The 24,466-nt window shown below is 36.4% G+C and overlaps 1 protein-coding gene across 3 annotated transcripts in view; it reads right to left on the bottom strand.

The window, feature by feature from the left end:
- LOC117403526 (KN motif and ankyrin repeat domain-containing protein 1-like) overlaps positions 1–24,466 on the bottom strand; it is a 69,142-nt gene that overhangs the window by 15,077 nt on the left and 29,599 nt on the right. Inside the window, exons 2-3 of one of the 3 annotated variants that reach the window (XM_059006464.1) lie at positions 19,098–19,186; positions 10,948–11,071 (exon numbers count right to left, since the gene is read on the bottom strand). In XM_059006464.1, coding sequence (XP_058862447.1) covers positions 10,948–10,984 — 37 coding nt within the window. In that variant the 5' untranslated portion in view covers positions 10,985–11,071; positions 19,098–19,186. Of the gene's footprint in view, positions 1–10,947; positions 11,072–18,632; positions 18,749–19,097; positions 19,187–24,466 lie in introns of those variants that run through there. The other 2 variants (XM_059006470.1, XM_059006466.1) reach the window with 2 other exon arrangements.

Raw genomic sequence — 24,466 nt, forward strand, 5'->3', positions numbered from 1 at the left:
TCTAATCAATCATTCTGAAATCATAGCCGTGGGACAAAAGCAAGACACTCAAAGTTGTTATGCAGAGTGCGGCAGAACCAATTCTATTACACTTATCCCTTGTCTTCAGTGTAGCAACAAGAGTCATGTAAAACAACTGCTTACTTTTTTTAAATTATAGCAAAGCTAAAAAAAAAAAAAAAAAAAAAAAAAAAAAAAGTACACATAAAGTAGGGAATTTTTTATTTTTTGACCACTACAATTGCAGTGTGCACAATTTTTATTGTTATTTATCAACACAAATATCTGCAGGAGAAACCCCAGAAAGGATTTAGAACAGGAGTGTGTGACAAATCCTGCTATCCTAAAGTGAGCATGAACATTCCTGCAATAGGTAATCACTTTCAATCATTTTTTTATTACTCCAAGTCCAAGACCAAATAATAATAACGCATTATGCTCGCCACATACCCATTGCACCGCTGTTTGTTTATTCACTCTGTGAATGTTTGTTTATAAAGACAGTTTCATAAAGTGTTTTCAGCTTATATTTTGGACTTGTATGGAACTAACTAGTCCCTGGAGAAAAAAACCCAGAAGGTTGAAATACAAAAATCTGTACGGTTGCAGGCAACTGATATTTCAACCCTGAAATAGTTTTTTTTGTTGTTTTTTTTAAACCGTCACATGAGTTATATTTGTAGTTTAACAGTAACCCTATGCCATCATTAGTCTTTAAAAGCACAGTGCATCTCAGCAGGAACGTCTAGTCTGGCTGGCAGTCACAGCAGCACATGATGTTTCTGTACTGCAGAAGATACAAAAGCTAAAATAAACATTTACACAAGCTATGTCAGTGACTGCGGTTTAATATTTTACTTTTCTGTATTCCACGATTTCTTCAACAAAAAATGAAAACCTTATCTGAACTTGTCAGTTCTTCAAAAACAGCAATTCTGGTCGTTCAATTTTATTACTTCACAGAAGCTCTTTTAATAAGATGTTCCCTTAATTTCACAGCCTTTATAAAACATCAGCAGACTGTACTGTACGTTTGCGGCATTTCATTTTGGGTCCAATTATGAGTAACGTGAGTCGACAGAGCAGAACTGGGACAAAAGGAACACAAGAAGCAATTTTCCACAAAAGGTATGCTTTCACACCAACTGGGCAGGAATTGCAGAATTATTGTCTCAATAGACTTGCTGATCATTGCAGACTGCTTTCTCATAACAGTGGCATCCAATTCACACAGTAGGGCATTTCTTCATTTTACTTGCATTATCCGATGTGTTGATGAGTCTGTGTAATTGTGTGCTCAGAATCTACAAACAAACTACAGGCTACATTCTAAAAAAAAAAAAAAAAAGTACACCACTGCAATCATCATTTTGGCTGTCGCAAGTATGTTTTTTTTCTTTTTCTTTAAAATTACAGAGCAATTGAAGTCTGTTGGAGAAATATTGGTTAGTGTAGGCCGATATGTGGCTATCCAATTTTTCCCCACAGGATACAAGACTAAGCCCTGTATATAACTTTAAATATAATTCATCAGAGAACTTCAGTTAACTCCAGGCTTCAGCAGTCAACACATTTGGGAGACAGTCAGCATGGTTTTAGGAAAGGGAGATGCTGTCTAACTAACCTGCTTGCGTTTTTTGAGGATGCAACATCGACAATGGACAATTGCAAAGCATATGACATGGTTTATTTAGATTTCCAGAAAGCTTTTGACAAAGTCCTGCATAAAAGATTAATTATCAAACTGAACGCAGTAGGGATTCAAGGAAATGCATGCACATGGATTAGGGAGTGGTTAACATGTAGAAAACAGAAAGTACTGATTAGAGGAGAAACCTCAAAATGAACGAGGTAACCAGTGGAGTACCACAGGGATCAGTATTAGGTCCTCTGCTATTCCTAATCTACATTAATGATTTAGATTCTGGTATAGTAAGCAAACTTGTTAAATTTGCAGACTACACAAAAATAGGAGGAGTGGCAAACACCGTTGCAGCAGGAAAGGTCTTTCAAAATGATCTAGACAGCATTCATAACTGGGCAGACACATGGCAAATGACATTTAATAGAGAAAAATGTAAGGTACTGCACACAGGCAATAAAAATGTCCATTATAAATATCATATGGGAGATAATGAAATTGAAGAAGGAATCTATGAAAAAGACCTAGGAGTTGACTCAGAAATGTCTTCATCTAGACAGTGTGGGAAAGCTATAAAAAAAGCCAACAAGATGCTCAGATACATAGTGAAAAGTGTTGAATTTAAATCAAGGGAAGTAATGTTTAAACTTTACAATGCATTAGTAAGACCTCATCTAGAATATTGTGTTCAGTTCTGGTCACCTCGTTACAAAAAGGATATTGCTGCTCTAGAAAGAGTGCAAAGAAGAGCGACGAGAATTATTCTGTGTTTAAAAGGCATGTCGTATGCAGACAGGCTAAAATAATTTAATCTATTCAGTCTTGAAAAAAGAAGACTACACGGCAATCTGATTCAAGCATTCAAAATTCTAAAAGGTATTGACAAATGTCAACCCAAGGGACTTTTTCGAACTGAAAAAAGAAACAAGGAGTCACAAATGGAGATTAGATACAAGGGGCATTCAGAACAGAAAATACAAGGCACAGAGAATTGAATTGTAACCAACTCCCCAGCAATGTTGAAGCTGACACCCTGGGATCCTTCAAGAAGCTGCTTGATGAGATTCTGGGATCAATAAGCTATGAACAACCAAATGAGCAAGATGGACCGAATGGCCTCCTCTCGTTTGTAAACTTTCTTATGTTCTTATTTGTATTTTTTGTGTTTGTATTTGGGTGCTGCAGTAAAATTCAGGTGTTGCTATAAATAAACAAAACAGTTAAAAAAAAAAAAAAAAAAAAAAAAAGTATTCATTACAATAGAAGTGGGAGTAATGACGCTGAAGGCTCTTCGGGTGTGTTCCCACTAGGGATGGGTCGGTATACCAGTTTTTCGGTTTAGGTACATTAAGGTATTGATACAGTTTCTTTATTCTACACCGCAATTATCATGATTACTTTATACAACTGCAAACATGCTTCTTCCAAATCAAGCGATGATACTTGATGAAGATCTTTTTGTGAACTGATACTGTATTTTAATAATGATTTTGAAGTAAACTGTCGACACAGAATACACGTTTTGATGGTTGCGTTCTGTTACCCAGAGCTTGTGCTTTCACACTAGAGAAACGCCTTCTCCAAACCTTGCAGCGCAAAACACATTTTCAATGTCCTACATTTACATTTGTCTGGATTATCAACCAAGTCAGTTTGATGTAATTGATGTAAAACTGAGTTTACTTAAACTGCATTGTGAAAACAAACACTCGGTCCTGAAAAACAATGGAAAAGAACCAAAAAAATGAAATTCAGTTTGCATCCAAACGAACTCGGCCCCTTTGTTCACAGATAAGTGTGAACAGCAAGCAGACCGATACATTATTTCAAACGAAATGAACCAGAGTCTGTCTGAAACGGACCCAGTGTGAATGCAGCCTTAGAAAACACCTGACATTCATTTTGAGCTGGCTTAATATTTTTAAATAGTTAGGTTAGGTAAGGTGAGCTTTATTGAGACATTTAAGAAACTGAAGTGACATTCAAAGCTTTGGGTTGCAGTAAATGTAAGACAGTTAGACAAATATTACATTAGGTCTCCAATGCCACAGTAAAACAGTACAAATAAAAAGCACATTAAAAACAAGCTGGCCTCCAGGACCTTCACGTCCAACAGAAACATTTGTTCGATTTAAAAAAGTTGACAGTTCAAGTATATTTATCACATAATACCCTGTTTACAGTATGGCTCAGAGCTTCAAAAACACACATGAAGATTAGTAAAAAGGCAAGTCATAACCTTACAGGTGTCGTGGCTATAGAAAGAGTCACCAGTACTGCATTAACCAAAAACGCACAAATATTATTTAAATTTGCAAATACTGTAAAGAAACAGGTTTGAATAACAGTTAAATCAACAAAAAAGAACAAACAAAAGATCACCCAATTTAAATGTCACGACAATCACCACAATGCATTATCCGTCATTACTGTAAGCATTCACTACCCTGCAAATTAAACAAACACTGCTGTCAAGATTATTGTAAAACAAAAAATAAAAATTTGCTAGACTCTAAAACCCTCAACAGGGGCAGTTAAAAGACTTACAGTACAATAATAAAAACACAATCTAAATTTCCTGTACTTACCAAAGCCAAACAATACTTTCAGTTCTAATGAACTAAAGCACATGAAAAGACTGGCCTCTGCCTAGCTGCCCAGGCACATCAGCAAGCCCCAATTGCAGTAGAAAATTTCACACTCCTTTGGAATTTCCTGACAAATTGCAAAGCACTGCCAGCCTGCCGGACTTCAAGCGAATCAGTTAACTCGGTTGGAGTTTCAGTCAGGATTAGTTAATCATCAAAAAGAGATTTTTTTTAGACTTGCATAATAAATATTGGCATACTTACATAAAAAGCCGGACAACTTAAAGGGGTAAATGAAGCTTCCTCTTTCATTCTGCACTATATACTACAAACTCATAGAAGAAAAGCAATTTGCTTTTCAAGGGGAAAATAGCAACCAGACATCCTGATGTGGAGAGAGTAAAGCTGGCTTTAATATTAAAAATAAATAAATAAATAAATAAAACCACACACAACGCCACCTCAACAACTCAAAGCCTTTGCAGATGTATACCACCAGAAAGAAGTCGCTTTGTCAAAAATAAGTCAGTTATGTACATTAAAAAGTTACCAACAAGAAACATTTCAAACTGGTTTAATAAAACAGATGATTTGATAGAACGAGGAGTTTTTGTAAAGCCTCACTTGCAGTCATTACTGGGTGTTCCCTCCCAAGCATCAATGTAGGCTGTGTGTGATGTTGCATGATCTTAATGAGATCATAGATCAGCGTTCTTCAACTGGCAGCTCGCGGGCCAAATCCGGCCCATTGGATGCCAGCTGCAGTGCTGACAACTGGGCGGTTTTTCCACAAAACGTGGCTGTTTTTAATTATGTTTTGCGGGAAAATCACTTTAAATTTATGTTTTTTTACGTGAAACAACTAAATAGGCTTTTAAATGCCCAAGTCTTTACTTTCTCATTAAACGCAGAATGAAAAACGCTAAAATGAGAGCACGACATTTTAATAAATGACTAGTCTGTATTAATGTTAACACAATTATGAATAGTGATTGCAATTATTCTTTTTTAAAATTCTAGATTTTTTTACAGTTTGATATTATTTCACTTCTTCAGATAATGACTCCTCTCCTGTAACTTCCATCTTTCCAAAGGTTGCTGTTTAAATGCTTGCTGTTCACCCTGGTACTCTTCTGATACTGAATTATTTGAATGTATTTTATGCATGCCTGCACAAAGTGGGGTGCTAAATGATGTGCTTTCATTACTCAACTGGCATGCTTGCAGTCATTTTTCAAAAACAGACGGTGCGAGCGAGTGTCAACATTTTAAACAAAAAGGAATTTAGATGTCCATTTTAATTTAATAGTTGTAATAAAATTAAGTTTACTAGCATTCAATTTTAATAGCAGTACAGTGATACATATTTGCTTTGTATTATTAAAATGGCAAATCATAAATCGTATCATTGTAAGTGGTTTACCACCCCCCACCCCACCCCCACCCCCCCCATACGCACATCATGATCGCCCTGTGGCCCCTCAAGATTTGGACATTGCCTTATCTGGCACTCCAGGGAATTTAATTGAATACCCCTGTCATATAGATTATACAAATAAGAATGCAATGCTAGTCTTAGCTCAATGACTGGAAAAGGGTAAATATTTTATTCCTGAAACCAACCTGGACCGGTCAGGGTATGTGAGGACCAGGGTTGAAAACCACAGGTGTCGAGGTTCCTTTGCTACAGCTTTGATGGCCTAAAACTCAATGCAAAAATATATTTCAAAATTGTTGGTATCCAGTGCACCAGAATCCAAATGGGATTACAGTTCATCTGTCATACTTGCCTGAAAGCTAGCTCACTCAGTGACTAACCTATTAAGCTTACGAATGTGTGGTTATACCTTTTGTAAATGAAAGTCCACCTTTAACCCTTCATTGAGCTAACATTCTGCTCACTGTAGCAATTGCCAGGATCTGCAAGTGGGGGTTCAAATATACCCATAAAACAATCATGTGTCACATTCAAATCAAATCTCCATCAATGCTTATTGCTTTCTTTATCTGAAAACACAAAACTCAACCTACTCTGCAGAAGTAAAACTAATACACAGAACAGTTAAGAAAATAGGTTGTCAGGGGTTCTCAAACTTATTTTGCTGTGCCCCCCTTTGGAAAGGTTGCATAAATATCAGTACCGTCTACTTGTAGACTCCTCTGATTTGTAAATAGTCTGCTTCTTTAAGTTCCTCTTTCAAAGTCTCTTCAGGGGTATGTAGACATTTAAGAAACATGTGTTACTGTCTGAAAACATTGAGTCTAACCTTTCACAGCCAACAGGATGCAGTTCTGGAAGCTGGAAGTACAGTACTTGTAAACAAACAGAGTTAGCCAATGATTGTAGCAATAATCATAACATTGTCCAGGGATTGTGGAAAATTGAGAAACCATGTGAAACACAAAAAAAACCTGAACATTTATAAAAAAAAATTAAAAAAAATGACCGGCGCTAGCACTTTATACACAACTATATATACAAAACAAACAAACAAACAAACAAACAAACAAACAAACAAACAAACATTTGGACACTTCGTAAACACGACAGGAGGTCTGGCTTCATGTTACATCATTTACTGTTAAGTATTAAGTGTATATGCGCTGTAATGTAATGCTAAGGATTTTAAGGAGGCTACTGTTTTTTTGTTTTTTTTTCCCCCCAGTACTTATTTTGATCTTTGAGTTTTATGTAAATCTTTTTTTTGGGGGGGGGTGTTTTGCTTTGTATACTGTATGAAATTATTATTTTCGGTTACTTTCCAAACTGCTTGGCCGTTTTTTCTGTCACAATAGTAGTAACTTTACTTGTACCTTCTTTCCTTTGCTGTCTTCCACAACAAAACCCTTATGGTCACGGACACATTCTGGGGTTTTTGCGTGTCTAGGCATTTTTTTACATTTCGCCTCTATTTTCAATTCTGTTTTAAATTCTCACTATCTATCTAACTGTAATATTGCTTTAAACCCCACGAACAAGCCTTCTCCTGTAATTGTAACCTTGTTTTAAATCTCGCAAGCTGAGTCTCCAATACAAATGTAGAATTTGCTGCCACTCAGTAGTTGGGTGGGTTTATAGTATTCAGAACGAATCAATGATAGTTACGAGTCAGGAAGGAGGGACATTGACAAACTGCCCTAGGAAAGGGGGTTTTGTTTTAGTTTTTTTGTACGGTAGTACATGGGAAAGGGGTGAAGTTCACGCAAATTGAGTAACCATTTTTATATTGGGTGTTTTATCGGTTAAAATCGAAAATTAGAAGCCCTAATCTTAAGGTTGTCAGTATTTTTTGTGATCATGCGACCCCCTTTTGGGTCGGGACCCCCAGTTTGAGAAATGCTGGGTTATGTAATAAACACTGTATGAAATTCAATGATTTTAGTTACATTAGACTTAGATTAAGTAACCCTCCTCTCACTTTCAGCTTGGAATCTAAAAAGAAAATCACACTAGTGATCTGATCCACAGTGTTGTGGGTAGGGAGGGGGAATGCGAGCCAACTTGTTTGCAAAGGATACAGAAGAGCTACTGGAATTTTTTGTGTCACACTGTGAAAATACTTTAGTGGAAGGATCATAAGGGTTTGCTTATACACATTACTCTAAAAGCAATTCCTTTTTATTGGCTGTGATGCATACCTCTGCATTGACAGGTTTACTTCTCTTATCTATTTAGAACAGGCTACTCTAATGGAAAAGTTACATGGATTTAAATTTAGCTGGTCTGAATGACAATCAAAAAAACAAAAAAATATTTTGAGAAAAAATAGGGTCAGTCAATTTTTTGCTTGTGGAATTTTGTGTAGATCTGCATGGGTAGGGTTTAATTGATTAATTAAGCTGAGGCAGCACCACCACCTTTCCCAAAGCTTATTCAGTGGTACATACGATTTAAGTTGAGTCTGTGGTTCTCATAATTTGTATTCCCGTGTGACTTATTCTAGCTGTAGTCATTTTCACGAGTTATTACATGGTACTATATTACTCAGCATTGTGTGGTACAGCCTTTATTTCTGTAAGGAAATGTTGATAGAAAAAGGTTTGACCTACAATTAACTGTCAAAACCGTTGCACTGGGTGAGTGCGTTTAGTACAATAGCTGAAAACCCAACAAAAAAGAATGAACTATGAATTGTTTTCACAAATCCAATGTAATGCACTTCCAGCTACAATCAAGATGACTTCAATACTTACAGAACACAAGATTTTCATGTTTGGATATTGGCTCATAATTAAATATTATGTTAGTTTTCAAAAAGTAATAAAAGCCATTATATTGCTCTGATCGCAGGCAGAGACAGCACAGCAGCAGGGGCAGGGGGGCATGGTCCCAAAAAATGTATAATACATACAATCTATAAAAAAATCACAACATAACATTTCCAGCAAGTTGGGCAGTGTTTAAGCGAGGCATTTCAGAATGACATGCTTGCCTTTTTTCTGTCCCATGAGATTTTGACTCGCTCTAAAGCAGCACAGCGGTTTTTTGACCCAGATGGCTTTCCATCGAGATGACTAATCGTGCGCACGCAATAATCTGTTTTGTTTTGCTGTCAAACTTTTAAATAGGGGCTTAAGAGCTGCTGTGTTGATCCTTCTTTTTTTTTTATATATATTATATATTAAATCTCACGTATCACATGGAGCTCTTTTTCATTTGCCATTTTTCAAACTTGCGTACCTTCTGGTGAGGTGGTAAATAAGTGCAAGGTATTTTTGTCATTTTTATCGAATCCAAATATCTGATTTTTTTATCTGAATACATGTCAAAAAATATTTGTTCAAATATTCGGGTATTTGTCCCCAGCACTAATATTACACACACACACACACTGTACCACATACTATACTGTCACAGTTTGTTTTTTGTAGAACATTTTACAGTCCCATACCTCAATTGTACACCCAATGTATTTAAATTAGAAGCACACCAAAATCCCAAACTGGACCACGTTTTATACTATAGTATGGCCTAACTGAGCTGTATGGTTATATTAATGTGTTCAGTAAAACTGGGTACTCTTTCAAAATGCTGACTGGCCAAAATAAACCATTTACTACTGAATGATCCCAGTGTTCAATTGAAAACACAAATATTACCTGTCTCAATCTGCCTCACAGCTTAGGTTGCCGAGCAACCTTCAGTAGAAGCACAGAAAACAGAGCGCTGTTGTCTTCAAGGTATGTAGGAGTCCATTTACAGTTTACTGCCTTCTAATAAACTAACTGTTCAAACCAGTAATATTGCTGGAAAGCTAGACGAATGGAGGTTTAAGAGGAAAAATAGTCTGTTTTGGGATACTGTCAAAAACCTAAGCAGTCTCATTGTCAAAAAACATTTTATTCGACAATGCTTTTAAACGTATTCCCTGATTTCACTGCATTTTTGTAACGCATCGTCTGGATGAAATGCTCTGTTCTGCGGAGGACAAGAGGGACACTTACCAAAAGCAGATCAAAACATTCCTTCATGATCCCAACATCCAAGTTTGCACTAGAACCGCACCACCTTCAGATAGGAAGAGGAGTAATTCTCAGGGGTTGATGGTGTAGTGCTGAGATTCATCGACCCCAGAAGTGTTTAACGGGAGTCATGTCTGTTACGTAGTAACAGTAGGTTGACATCCACTGCATAAAGAACATTATCACTCTAATGCCAACGCTTAGTTTCATTAAAATCAGACACAAAAGATTTATCAAGATTTCAGGCATCATTACTGTGAAAAAGTTTGAACTACAGCCACAGTATGTGGCACAACTTCTTGTAACAAATGTCAATATCAAGTTTCATTACAGCTGAAAGAGCTGTCCCCAAGATGTAGGTGTTTATTTATGGGCACTTTGCATGATCTAACGTGTAGGAATCATCGTCACCCTACAGAACACAGTTCCACTAATGCCATGCCCATCAGCGTAGTTCAATCTACTTCAGTCTGGTTCTCATGTGCCTTGATGTGAGAAAAGTTGCTTTCTCTGGGTGTTACAACCTTTGCCCTGCAGCCTATACTCTTATTGTTTGCACGTAAGCATGTATTCTCTGCACCAAGGAAACCATGATCCAAACTGTGAGCCACCTGTGAGTGTTTTGCAGGGCACTCCTAACAAGACACTGTTCATCTGCCCATAAAAGCCCAGGAGGCACCCACTGTCCTGCCTATCCTTCTTGAGTAGAAACTAAAAGGTGAATGCTATATGTAATCAGGCGGAGTCTGGGTGTGAACAGTTGAACCTGCACACCGCAAGTGAGCATCCTAATCCCCATGCAAGAGAGCCGGGCTTGCCTGCATTTGTGGTTATACAGCTTTTAACATCATCCCATCTCAGAGATGGGGGACAGAATCCGTAACATCAGTGCATCACACAAATTTAACAACAAAAACAAAGTTTAAAACTGCAGGACATTTATAATATGCTCTGTCTAGAAGTAGTTACTCAAGCAGGGACAGCATAGCATTTTGCTTTAGGTTTTATTATTCGCTTATTTATAGATAGGAAACTTCAAAATAGAGCTTACTCTTCCACCCCATCCAATTTCCCCCCTCCCTCTAACTAACCAGAGGTTTATTATACATTAAAAGCAAGGATTTGTTGTTGTTACTTTAAATAAAAGCATAGTATATATTTTTTAAACAGTCCACATTTTTTATTAGTTTTTGAGAAAGCCAGTCAGATTGTAGTTTCTTTAAAAAAAAGCATTAGAAAAGCACATTAAATTACCTGAAACACTGCCATTAACCCGTGCTGTTTGAGCCATGTCTGCATCAGTTCACTGACAAAATCCACAAAGACACTGAATGGAGTCATGCAAATGTCATGCATCAAGTCCAGCCTACCATGCAACCTGAAACAGGGAGAAAAACATGTTTAAAAAAAAAAAAAAGATAAATAACATTACTCATACAATTCTTCTAACCAACGAAACATTGTAAAATACATAGTAAGAATGTGATCACAACTTTGAAAAACTTAAAATCAAAAGTTTTAAAAAATGCTTTGCAATCTTGCATCAGCTCACTTTACGCTGTGGATGAAATATTTACACAGGACATCTAGGCGAACAAAAAACAAACAAGAGTTTTAAAGTTGTGTGGGATTGATGCAGAAAGAGGTAAACTTACTGCCCCAGGGTCGTGAACTGCCAAGTCTTCCAACTTGAGAATTTACACTAGAATTTCCTGGCTCCTAATCTAACCTCCATTGGGACATTATATAGATTTGTTTCGTTTAGAATGCATTGTTTTTACTTAACAGTACTTAGTACCTACTGTACTTGGCAACAGTGTACATCAACTTCTTTAAAAACTTGGAGGCGTTATGTAAAACATGCATACAGTACATTTATTTAGCTATACATTAAATCTGCATGGACAATTAAATAAAGAGACTTATTTTTAAAATGTTTGTCTTTTGACTATGCAGTGACTGCTTACGGTGCTCTCTCTCACCTCTCTCTCTCTCTCTCACACACACACACACACACACACACACACACACACACACACACACAGAGGAACAGCTTAAACTTTAGGAATGTAGAGTTGAGAGACGAGACATTGACCCCAAGCTATCACAAATTCCATTCTCTGATAAGACAAGGACTCCTTGATAATTTACAGCCTTCTACTTGGAATGTGTTTTCTATATAAAAAGTAACCATAAAAATCTCTCCACTATGTAGATATATGATTTTATCCCAGATTCATAATGTAATAATTGTTAAAAATGTTTTTACATTTCAGTGGGAATTGTGTACACATTGAGTCCATTAGTTTTATTTTAATGGAGAAGGTGTTGCCAGAAAACACCAACAACAATCACATATATAAATAAAAAGCTGCAGGGAGTCTGCTATGTTTATTGGGACTGAAGCTTACATATCATAGCAAATACTGCATTTCAATAAAATACATGAAATAACTACAACACAGTACAGGCGCGACTCGATTTACAACGCACGGTACTTACGACTCTTTTGCATTATTACCCTGCTTCAACTTTACGATATCGATACGGCATTTACGACACGGCAAGACATGAGCCATGCGTCATGTGCGCACGCTCGGTGTCTGAACCGCAGTACCGGTCGCAGTCGCGCTTACTCAGTCACTTAGTGTTTTTTTTTTGGTTTTTTTTTGGTTTTTTTAATGCATGTAACTAGAGTTTATTTGCCCTTAACAATCAGTGTGTTTACATCAGCATAAGAATTCCGATATTTTCGGAAAACTAAGTTTTCGGAAAACTAATTCCGATATCAAAAGTCATGTAAACAGTTTTCGGAAAATATATCGGGAATATTCCTTGGGTCAGTTTTCGGAAAACAGGAGCTAGAAATTTCCGATTCAATTCCGAAAACGAACCAAATCTATATCATGTGAACGCACTTTTCAGAAAACTTATTCTGATAGCGTACTGCACATGTGCAAACTTTGACCTTCATTCCTGCACGTGGTTTTAGAAAACAGAAAATAATAATAATATGTAGTCAGTCTGCATGGATCCATTTGCTCCGTTGAATCGTATTTTGTCATACTTGTACTTACTAGAACCAAAGTCATTGTATTTTATCTTGCTCAATTGTATTAATACGTGTACTGTGATTCTTGAAATGTATTTTTGTTTACGACTGTAAGTGGCCGTGGATAAGGGCGTCTGCTATGAAATAAAGAAGAAGAAATAGTTTGTGATGAAGTAATATTTGTCCGTATGTATTTTTTTGTTAATAGCCCATACTGAAGCAGCACGTTTTCCAGCTTTAAAATTACGTGATAATTTAAAATAATGTCTGCAAAAGAAACTGGTCATATAGAACAGGATGAGCTGTTGGAAAGGCTGATTGCACATTGTGTGGAATCTGAAAAGAGATACCTATAGGATAGTAATATTTGAATTTAAGACTTGACACTTCGATAAAGCACTTGTTATTGGATTGGTCTCCGTTCTACCGCAGAAAAAAATGTCCGCTCTGTTCAAATCGTACTTAGGCGGGTACTACAGTACTTTGCATGCGAAAATATCCTGCGTTTTCCAAAAACTTCAATCCATGTATACAGCTGAATTCTAATTAGACTTTCTATCGTTAATCATGTAAGCACAGAAAAGTGACGTTTTAAGAAAATCAGTTTTCCGAAAACATTAGTTTTCAGAAAACTATTTGTCATGTAAACGTACTGAATGTCTGACAAGAGGACTCAAAACGAAACCTAAGCTGTGAACTCTGTCACATGATGAGGGACTTCACTTCAGGCGATCGTAGTTCCGGCTAGGAGTACCACATACACACACTGAATAGGTCACTGGAAAGCCCCGAGTCTGTACTTTTAAACAAGCCAGGTAGATGGCTTTTACGGTGCCTGCATGTAACCACCGGGGCGCCGGCACTCTGAAATCAACGGGCTGAATGTAAAGAGTTAAATAAATGTTTGCATGTGTACAATATAAAACAGGTAATTTTTGTAAAAATATATTATCTGGCCAGAGAGTCAGGAACGTAAACCCAATTTATAACATTGTTCCTATGGGAAAATGTGCTTCGACTTACAACGCGACTTTCAGGAACCAATTGTGTCCTAAGTGCGAGGACTGCCTGTGTTTGAACATGGGCCTCTTTAAATGCCAGACATGCACTTCAATTGCTTTAAATCACAGTGCTAAAAAAGATTCACTTGAAGGGATACAGTAACTGGAGCTCAATCAAGTGCTCTCTGAGGACTGAAAATAATCTTTTAACTACTTTTCAATATTTAGTTTCAAGTACTTACCAAATTAATGGCTTGGCATGTCTGATTGGACTTACAGTCGGGTAGTTAAAGACGACATGTGCATGCCAGACAAGAATAATGTTCAATTTACAACATGTTCCAGCTCAAATTCCTTTAGTGAAAAACAAAAAGTACAAAAAACAAAAGCAACTTTATAAACTTTATTAAGACCAAGCTGTAAGTGGAGTGCCAGGCTACTCTATTGGTTTTCACAGATGAGGAAATAGTGTTGGGGTTTAAGAGAAACAGACACATCCAAGAATTCACATTCAGAAGGTTCAGGAGACACAGACACTGAAGTTTTATGGCAAAGCCAAAAAACTTTTAGCAAGTATTATTCCAAAGCATTCACCAGTATGGAAGTGCAGATAACACATCAAACTATCAGTATATCATGAACTGTTGTGTCTCAGATATTGGTTTCTGAGGAGGAGAGTTGACTTAGTCCTCACACCTTGGCTTTCCTTCCGAGTAACAATATGTCTTGCCATTCATTGTGTGACTATCAGAGCAACACTAAAAACATTTTGTTAATGTATTGCTAAAAATCACAAAATGTGCCTTTCATGCAGCAAAATGTAATTCATTCTGGTGTCCGTATTATTTTGTTAGCTCTGTCATTTTACTAAAGTTCCTAGTAAGAAGCATACAGACATAGTTTAAGAGAAAGCAAATTCCAAGATGTCTAAACAAATGGCATACATCTAGTAATAAATGGTATTTAAATGTCTAACATTAAGGAATGTTTGCTGCTGTGATAATTCTAGCCCCAACTCACGTGACTATCTATGCCCTTCATTGGCTGCAGTTCATACCTTTGCGGCTACAATGAAAGCAAAATTGAGGGAAACATGCATGTCAAAACTGGTTTCAAATATTTCTCACACAGAGCGTTCATGAGTTCACATTTTTGTGATTTATTAAAACTTCTCTCCCTTTATTATTCCACAGTTAAATACAAAATATTCTCATTCGTAGCGAAGTGCAGATATTACAAACATTAAACACATCATGAACCACCATGTAAATGATTCTTAAATGCCAGTCTGCATCATGCAGTTTTGTACAGCTAGGTGCAAAGCTAGGTGCACTGTGGTATACAGTACAAACAGTATTTGCACATCCACAGTCATGTCTTGTTTATCTAGTCACCATTAAACCGGAAATTATCAAACAACCATGTAAAACACTGTCCAATATGAGCTAAACAGTGAAGCTGTAGAAAAGCGCTGTATCTCAAAGTTCAGACAGTCGCCATGTAGCGAAGAAAGAAAAAACTTAGCATCTCTATTAGACTTGCCACATACTGAACTACAGTACACAATGCAGTATTTAATTGTATGATCAAGTATTCTGTATTTTATGATTGAATAGACCGCTTCATAAACCAATGATTAATTCTACTCAGAAAGAGAGAGTTCTCTAAGCAATTCAAATACTGAAAAAAAAGTTTGCTGAATGTGTGCATATAACCACATTGCAAAATTAAAGTGACTGGGATGGTGGCAAAATGTTACAGTGAAAGAAAAGAATGTATACAAACTTATGATTTAACTTAAAGTACTGTACAAAACTATTAAGAATAAAGAAAAGTGAAGCACAACAAGTACACCAATTAAAAACAAGTCGGGGCATTCTTAATGAACAGCCACATGAGTTGCTATGTAATGTCAGAAAACATTTACCAGTCCTGAAATTGTAATTCAAGCTTACTTTATCCCAAATGGTATAAAGTATGGTTTTATCTTTGCAAGTAAGAAATGAAGTGACCTATATAAGATATGCCGATGACAGAATGTCCAACAGTGCAAAAGAATTGGGGAATCAGCTCTGTGGGATTACTGTAACACACTGTATATAAACAAGACACAAGCTTACGCAATACAACTACGCAAGTAACCTGTGTCCATCATCATGGCTGTAAATGCAAAATAAGAGCCATCAGTATCATGAGTAGATCTTCATTCAATAGAACCTCAGATAATGATATTCAGAGTAACTTGTTCCAAAGAAATGTCCTAAATATCAAAACGTATAAGCAGTTCCGAGTCCGATATGCAAAACCAAGTGTAACATTCTGTAGATACATTCCCCTATGTCTGGGATATGCACGTCCTGGTGGGGGCGAGAACAAGTGTGAATGCCAAGCAAAAGGAACACGATGAACAATGACATGCAATTCATTTTCTTTACAAACGTATATTATTAATTGGGTTGATAAACAGGCAAGTGTTAAATGAAACAGGGATGCCCTCACATTATGCGCCAGTTTAAGCCTGTGAAAGGACCTACATTGGATTTGTCCAATACAAGCAAAAGAATGTTTAAGATGCCGCACAGAACATTTCTCAAGCCAGTAGTTTATATATATATATATATATACACATATATATTATATGTGTATATATATATATATATATATACACACACACCCACCCACATATGTAGTGCAAAGATAACTGTAGCCTTCAGCTCTGAAATCAAGTTAAATAGAAGGGCAAGTGCTGATGAAACAGATGAAGGACACAACGTTACTTAACTACCAAGGATGAATTACAGCTATACTGGCCAAGACTAACTTGTTTTTAAAAGACTATACCATAAACATTACAATGCTTACTCCATGTAACAAATACAACCTTCAAACACCTAAACCTCCAACCAGATGTCACCAATCTGCAACCCCCTGCATCACTAACCAAGTCTGTATTACAGTACTTAAAAAGGATCATTTTGCAGAATGAACACAAGATTACTGCAGTAGATATGTTTAAAGCATTTGAAATTGAATAGACTGTAAGAAGGGGTTTATAGCTTCACATACTGTACAAGTCTACAGAAATTGTTCCAAATTCCCTATGCAAGTTTTATTAAAGTAGAGAATAGATTTTAGACTATAATCCCACACCACTACAGTATGCACGTCTGGTGTTTATTTTGCTTATTTATTTTTTAAGTACCACGCTTCACTAAAATAACAAAGCTCTTAAGAAATACAATACATACATATAGCTACAATTGATTTAAAAAGACAAAAACTAAACAAAACCCATGCCCCTGTATACTGAAACACACAGTCACTGCAACTAACTCCTGACATGCAGACTGACTGACCCACAATCAACAAGCTCTGACCCTCCATGGACTGGTCTGATACTGTTACTGTTACCTGCAGGAGAAGGGGGTTAGAATAAAGTTAATCTCGTCATTCCTTTACACAAATATACCCATCAAGCAGTTACAAAAATCAAAATTTAAAACAGTGGTTGCCTTTTTCACAAATCTTTTAGACATTTAAGATGGTCTTAACGGTGTAGGTAGGATATTGACTTAATGAGATTAATTCAACTATTTTCTACCTAATACTATGTTTCTCAATGTTTTTTTTTATTATTATTTCTACAGTATAAGTTAGTAATACGTGTATAAATCACAGCTCATTAACTATCCAGACTAATCGGACTCTCCAGAATCCTTTTAAAAGGTTATATTCAGTTACAGTAAGCAAGGAAAAAAAGTTAGTCAATAAAAACCTCTTCACGTACACGCCTTATGTTCCAGTGGGTCAAGGTCATAGATTGTACTACTGATGCAGACATATTTTTATCTGACTATGGACACGTGCTTTGATACCTACCGATATAACTGAAAGTTGTTTTATGTAAACATTATCTTTTCTAAAAGGAGCGATACAGAACATTTCACATTGTGCAACCTTAACATGAAACCCTCAGCTGAGACAGTTGTGTTACAGCTGTACAGCTACAGAAAAAAGTTTTGCATCACCCTACAGAACTAACTAATTCTGTTTCATAAAGGTCAAATGAAACCTGCTGAACAATGTTACTTTAACAAGTTGAATTACACACCACTTTGTACTAGTTTTCCATATAATTGACAAAAACTAAAAACTAAAAAATGTGGTATTTCAAAATCGAACATGAAATACTACACTATTACTATGGCTTCCAGCTTCATATAGTTCATCCTAAAATTCTAGGTGATGCTAAACTTTTGGCCTTAGCAGTAGATTTGAAATCATGCCTATTTTCACTGTATTATACCTTTGCACATTTAACGTCATTTACAATCTTCTGTGTTTATTTCCAAATGACTATTAATATGTCTGGTTAAAAAAACATCTTACTTTCAGACACTGTTGGCGTTCAGCAAGTGCCATTATAAGAAAAAGTGTTTCGAAATATCATGTTACACTGCTAATTTTATCAATGTTACATTGAAACCTTAAATTGACATGAAATTTGTTACTAACATTAACTACTGTTCTTCAGACTATTTATATACACTAAATGTGTCCTCTATACTTATAAAATAATGTATATTAAACCAACCTCATCATAATATATTACCTCTTAAAATAAAAGCAAAACAAGAACTATATAAAACATGCATTTCATGCCACTGACACATTTTAAAATACATTCCATAATTTCTAACCGTATCACTTATTTCTCTCTGCATGGTTAGACTTCTATACTTCACAGCTGAACTGTAGCTAACCTGGAGTGAATATTTGCATATAGACATGCACACTATTCAAATTCAAGACAAAAGTGGGTACTTTCATACTACTGTACTGTATATCGCTCTTTCCCACTGCAGCATGAATACAAAAAGGCTTACCTGTTACTCTCATACTAAACCCCACCAACACCACACAGGTAGCAGAATGACTGGACCCAGCAGTTGATGGGCCAGTCTAAAACTCTCCTAAAAATACTGAAACGTGGTATTAGTTACACCGCTAAGTTTAGAAGACTTCCTCAAATGACAGACAAATGATACATGTCCTATAACAGGAACCAGGCCTTTTACATACAGTCCAAAGTGAAGAGAAACAGATGGGTCTTCCAGAGCAGCAGACTCCTGGGTAGCAGTGAATTGCCCACAGGCTGTCAAACAGGAACAGTAAGTTACAAAGTGTCCTTACTTTCCTTGCTATGCTTAAAGGCCAATCTCCTCAACAGAGCAATTCTTTGGAGCAGAGGCCTTGTGCAATAAAAGGTTAATCAGTATGCTCTATAGTTGAAAATGAACAGAAACAGGGCATGTGCAGCACTGCTGGTGAGAACTAACAATCACAAGTACCTGCTGCCCTCCAAGTGAAGCCACGCCCCGGCCAGCCCCCCCGCTCGGTAATCTTGTGTTTCTTTAACGCTGACACATGCAGAGACTGCCTGCAGCAAACCAGCAAAAGCAAATGTTAAGACAAGTTAAAGCTAAAATAAACCATGGAAAAAAAAATATTATGAATAATAACTCATGTCAAATATGCATGTACTTTAATAGTAGGCTAAATCTTTTACATGTCTTTGCATTTGTTTGTTAATTTTTTTATTTCATATTAAAAATCAACACATGAGCATGCTCTTTCAAGCATGTAACAGTATTCTATAGTAGAGGTTTGTCTGACTGTACCAGTAATTAAAATAAATTTAACCACTAAAACCACCTGGAAAATTACAATTTGATATTAGTTTTAGAAAAAAAAAAACATGTTTTACAGGAAATACAATATAAGCTACAACCCTATATCAATAATACATACTGACTGAACCAACAGTTAGTTAATACAATGTAACCAATTTTTTTGAAGTTTCAGCAGTTCACAGTAAACCCACTTCATTTTTATTTTGAAATGTCTTTTTCCATGTCTCATTATATATATATATATATATATATATATATATATATATATATATATATATATATATATATATATATATATAATGTGTGTGAATAAAAGAACAGGTAGCTTATCACCTGACTGAGTTAAGTTGCCTAAGGCTGAACTTTGCAATCATTTACAGGTCTCTGCAGTACACTTTAGCAACACACCCAGTATCAGCAATGAAAACAATATCACCTGAGAAACTAATGTTACAGTAAATGAAAAATGAAATAAAAAAAAGAATGCTTGGGGTCTTATGTTTGATTCAGATGAGTTATCAGTCTTTGCTTAGAACGGTTACTGAACTGAAATGCTTGAATAAATGAAGTAGGCCAAGGACAAATGTTTTACTGAAGGTCTAAAATGTAGTGTACATGGTACAGAAATGCTGCATTTTAAACATTCAATTAAAACTAAAAGGCAACATTGTCCAGTGCTGCATCCAATGTATTAATTCCTCTTAGTACCTGTTTACTACAGTCATCCACAGTTTAAGATGTGCATTTACATAGAGCTCGTTTTGGAAGAAAAACAGATCTTTCTATACCATGTTTAGTCCCTGATTGATATTCATTAACAATGGAAATACATATGGTAGTTAAACATGACAGTTACTTGTGTGTACAGTAAAGAGAACCACTACCAATTATAGAAATTATTATTTTCTATAAAATAATAATTCTCTGTGAAGAGCAGAATTGACCAATACATTTGAATATTTAAGAAATGCATGTTGTACCTGAAGAGGATGAAACAGTTAAAACAACCCCATTCATACGGTGTACAATACCATGGTAGTATCAATGTTGACACAATGGTTTGTCTAATGCTTTAAAATGTACTGTACTAAAGATCAATATAATTTTATATATTCCAAAAAGGGTCTTTTTCAGTACTGAAACTACCAAGTAAGAAGTGTGTTCAAACATATATGACTACAAGTATTTGTTTTCTGGTAACTACGTGTGAAATTAGGATTTGCAGTACCAAGCCCCGATCTAACAAGTAGCATTATTAAAAAAATGTTTTAGAAAACTACCATAACCAGTACTGATACCAGTCACTGACCCGTTTATAAATAAAGACTACAGGAATGCATGACTCCAATTTATAAATGCACCCTAACATACGCAGCAGATACACTTGTGAGGTTGAATTCAATCCCACGGGCCTCCAGAGGAAAAAGCCAAAGTAATGCACTGCACCACATACTGTAGTCCCCACAACACAGTGTTTCTGCCCTCTACCTACAATGTCTAATAGTACATCAAATTATTAAAAAAAAAACAGAAACACTAACAAACTATGTACACAATATATTGCTGAAGTAATGCTTGTTAACCTTTTAAATGTAGTGAGGTGAGAGACTTAGATGTACTGTAACTCAAGGCCTCATGTTGCAGTAGTCACTTTAGACATAAGCCCCTTTCACAATGGCACTCCTACCTGGGTCCAGACCCGGGTCCTGGCTACCCGGGTCACAATCCTGTGTAGTGTGACCCCCCCCCCCCACCACAAAAGTACTTCAGTATTTAAAATGAACCAAAATAAAATGAACTACGTGCCCAGAATGCAATTATCAGAGTAACACCCCCCTCCCCCTCTCCAGAATCATTTTTCACTGTTTTTCCCTCTTCACAATCATCTTGTCGTCTTGGTTACAAGATGCAGTATTTATCTTTTCCAGTAAACCCCGTGGATATTCACGTTGACTATTGCTACTGTTATGTTATGAAGGCAAGATGGTTGTGTCAGTGCCTCAGAGTTTCATGCATTTAAATGAGGATTGTTCCCAGTTATCTACACACCATACTCCACACTGTTAAGGGGAAAAAAGGTTTTATTGAGAGAAAAAAAATTATATTAAATACAAAAAACTGAAAGATCATAATTGGATAAGTCTCCACCCCCTGAGTTAATACTTGGTGGAAGCACCTTTGGTAGCAATTACAGCTGTGAGTCTGTTGGGATAGGTCTCTACCAACTTTGCGCACCTAGATTTGGCAATATTTGACCATTTTTCTTTACAAAACTGTTCAAGCTCTGTCAAGTTCCTTGGGGAGAATTGATGGACAGCAATCTTCAAGTCATGCCACCAATTTTCGATTGGATTTTGGTCGGGGCTCTGACTGGGCCACTTTTGTTCCTTAGCCACTCCAGTGTAGCTTTGGCTGTGTGCTTTGGGTCATTGTCATGCTGAAAGGTGAACTTCCGTCCCAGTTTCAGCTTTCTTGCAGAGGGCAGCAGGTTTTCCTCAAGGACTTCTCTGTACTTTGCTCCATTCATTTTCCCTTCTATCCTGACGAGTACCCCAGTCCCTGCCGATGAGAAACATCCCCATAACATGATGCTGCCGCCACCATGCTCCACAGTAGGGATAGTGTTCTTTGGGTGATGCGTTGTGTTGGGTTTGCGTCAAACATAACGCTTTGCATTTAGGCCAAAAACTTACATTTTAGTTTCGTCAGACCACAAAATTTTGCCACATGGCTATAGAATCTCCAGAGTGTTTTTTTTGCATACTTCAAAACGGGATTCAAGGTGGGCTTTATTGAGTAATGGCTTCCTTCTTGCAACCCTACCATACAGGCCAGATTTGTGGAGTGCTTGGGATATTGTTGTCACATGCACACTTTGAATAGTCTTGGCCATAAAAGCCTGTAGCTCTTGCAAAGTTGCCATTGGCCTCTTGGTAGCCTCTCTGATCAGTCTCCTTCTTGCTCGGTTATCCAGTTTGGAGGGACGGCCTGATCTACGCATGGTCATGGTGGTGCCATACACCTTCCACTTCATAATAATCGTCTTGACCGTGCTCCAAGGGATATTCAAGGCCTTTGATATTTTTTTATACCCATCCCCTGATCTGTGCCTTTCAACAACTTTGTCTCGGAGTTCTTTTGAAAGTGCATTGGTGCTCATGGTTGAGTCTTTGATTTGAAATGCACTACCCAGCAGAGGGAACCTACAGGAACTGCTGAATTTATCCTGAAATCATGTGAATCATTGAAAGTTATTAAAAGCATTTAATGCAGGCATAGGATTTTAATTTTTCTAATTTATTTCCCAGTGAATTATTATTATTATTCATTTATTTTTATTTTTTTCCAGGTACACTTATACTGTAAATACAGCTGAAAAACAAGCTTGCTGTGGCCCACACAGAGAAAAGGCATTTTTCAAAGTGTAATTTAATGAAACCCCACTGGCAGCGTGTCATACTGCTGAAGTCTAGCCATGCTAAAGAAAAGGAGTTTCCAAACACCATGCAGGTTACAAAAACACATTTGCAAAAATCTTCTTCACTATTAAAGCAACTAGCCTGAGTTCTGAAGGAGACATTTTTAAAGCAGTGTTATACATGCAATCAACTTACTAACTGTGACATATTGTGCAGGTGTGACCCGTATGCCTATATTCCCGACGTTAGTGAGATGAATCCTCACTAGAGGGAGGTGGGGAGAAAAAATAAAATCACACACACACACACACACACACACACACAATCTGAAGTTCATGACAGATCATGGTTAGAATTATTTTGTATGTAGGATAAATTAAAAAAATATATTATATATATATATATATATATATATATATATATATATATATATATATATATATATATATATATATATATATACAATTTATTTCTGGCCAATCCATTACAGATGAAAGAAACAGGCATATACACTGAAGATGAAAGGCTATTTTTGCAATGTCACGATAATTATTCAGGAACTCCCTTTTCCTTTCAATCTATCTACTAATCTGCCAAATTGGGAGGATGAAGACATCTCATATCTAATATACATGTATATCATCCGTTTAATTACTTCCTCAGAGCAGCACTGTTTCGCTACTTCATGGAAGATTCCAGTATATAATGCAGAATTCTCCAGACTGAAACATAAGACAGATACAATCCATAAAAAGGTTACTTGCTGAACACATTTTATATTTAGCCAGACAATGACGCAGCACTTAATTTCTATGAAATTCTAAGTGTTAATTTAAATAAAAGTAATTAAATAAAAGCAAACCTTTACCCCATAACGTACATGTTTTTTTTGAGTTGTATATAAAACTCAATTCCTATCCTAAGCAGGGGTTAATTAGGTTTCAGCACTGAATATCTTTATCTTGAAAAGCCGTTTTAATAGGTTTTGTTTTACATGACACTTTTATATGACAATAAACTGAAGTATTTTTGGTCTGTTGCTCCAATGCTGGAGTTATCTTTCTGGAGATTCTAACTGCAATCAATCTCTCTCTCAACAAATCAGCCACTTAATGTCAAGAGGAGGTAATGTACATATGAAAACTAAAATTAGTCATTTGTGACCATGACGATAGACACCAATCCCAAAGTGATCCACTGGCACTGAATACACTCCATTAAATGTTGTTTATTACGGGGAACAGACAAGCATATTGCAACAGCACGGGCATCCCTAAATATATCCATGGTGCTCCAATACAGTAATGTCAGCACCTCTAACATAAGCGTGATTCTGCGAATGTGCCGTACATCATGCTCCATGCATTTCTATAAACAAACCTGAATGCAGGACCTGTACAGAGACAGATTATACACAGAAAACAAATGACAGTACACTGGCCTAAGGGTGTCTTTATTCATGCCTATCTTTCCCTGTTCTACAGCTCTAGCCCATGATGTAAATAATTTGCATTGATTTAAAACATGTGTGTATCTTGAGCAAACCCAATGTGGTCAGTGGCAATTCACAGATTCTCATTTTATATTTAAATAAAACCAAATAACTTT

The sequence above is a fragment of the Acipenser ruthenus genome, chromosome 1 (assembly GCF_902713425.1).
Source record: "Acipenser ruthenus chromosome 1, fAciRut3.2 maternal haplotype, whole genome shotgun sequence".
Classification (NCBI taxonomy): Eukaryota; Metazoa; Chordata; class Actinopteri; order Acipenseriformes; family Acipenseridae; genus Acipenser; species Acipenser ruthenus.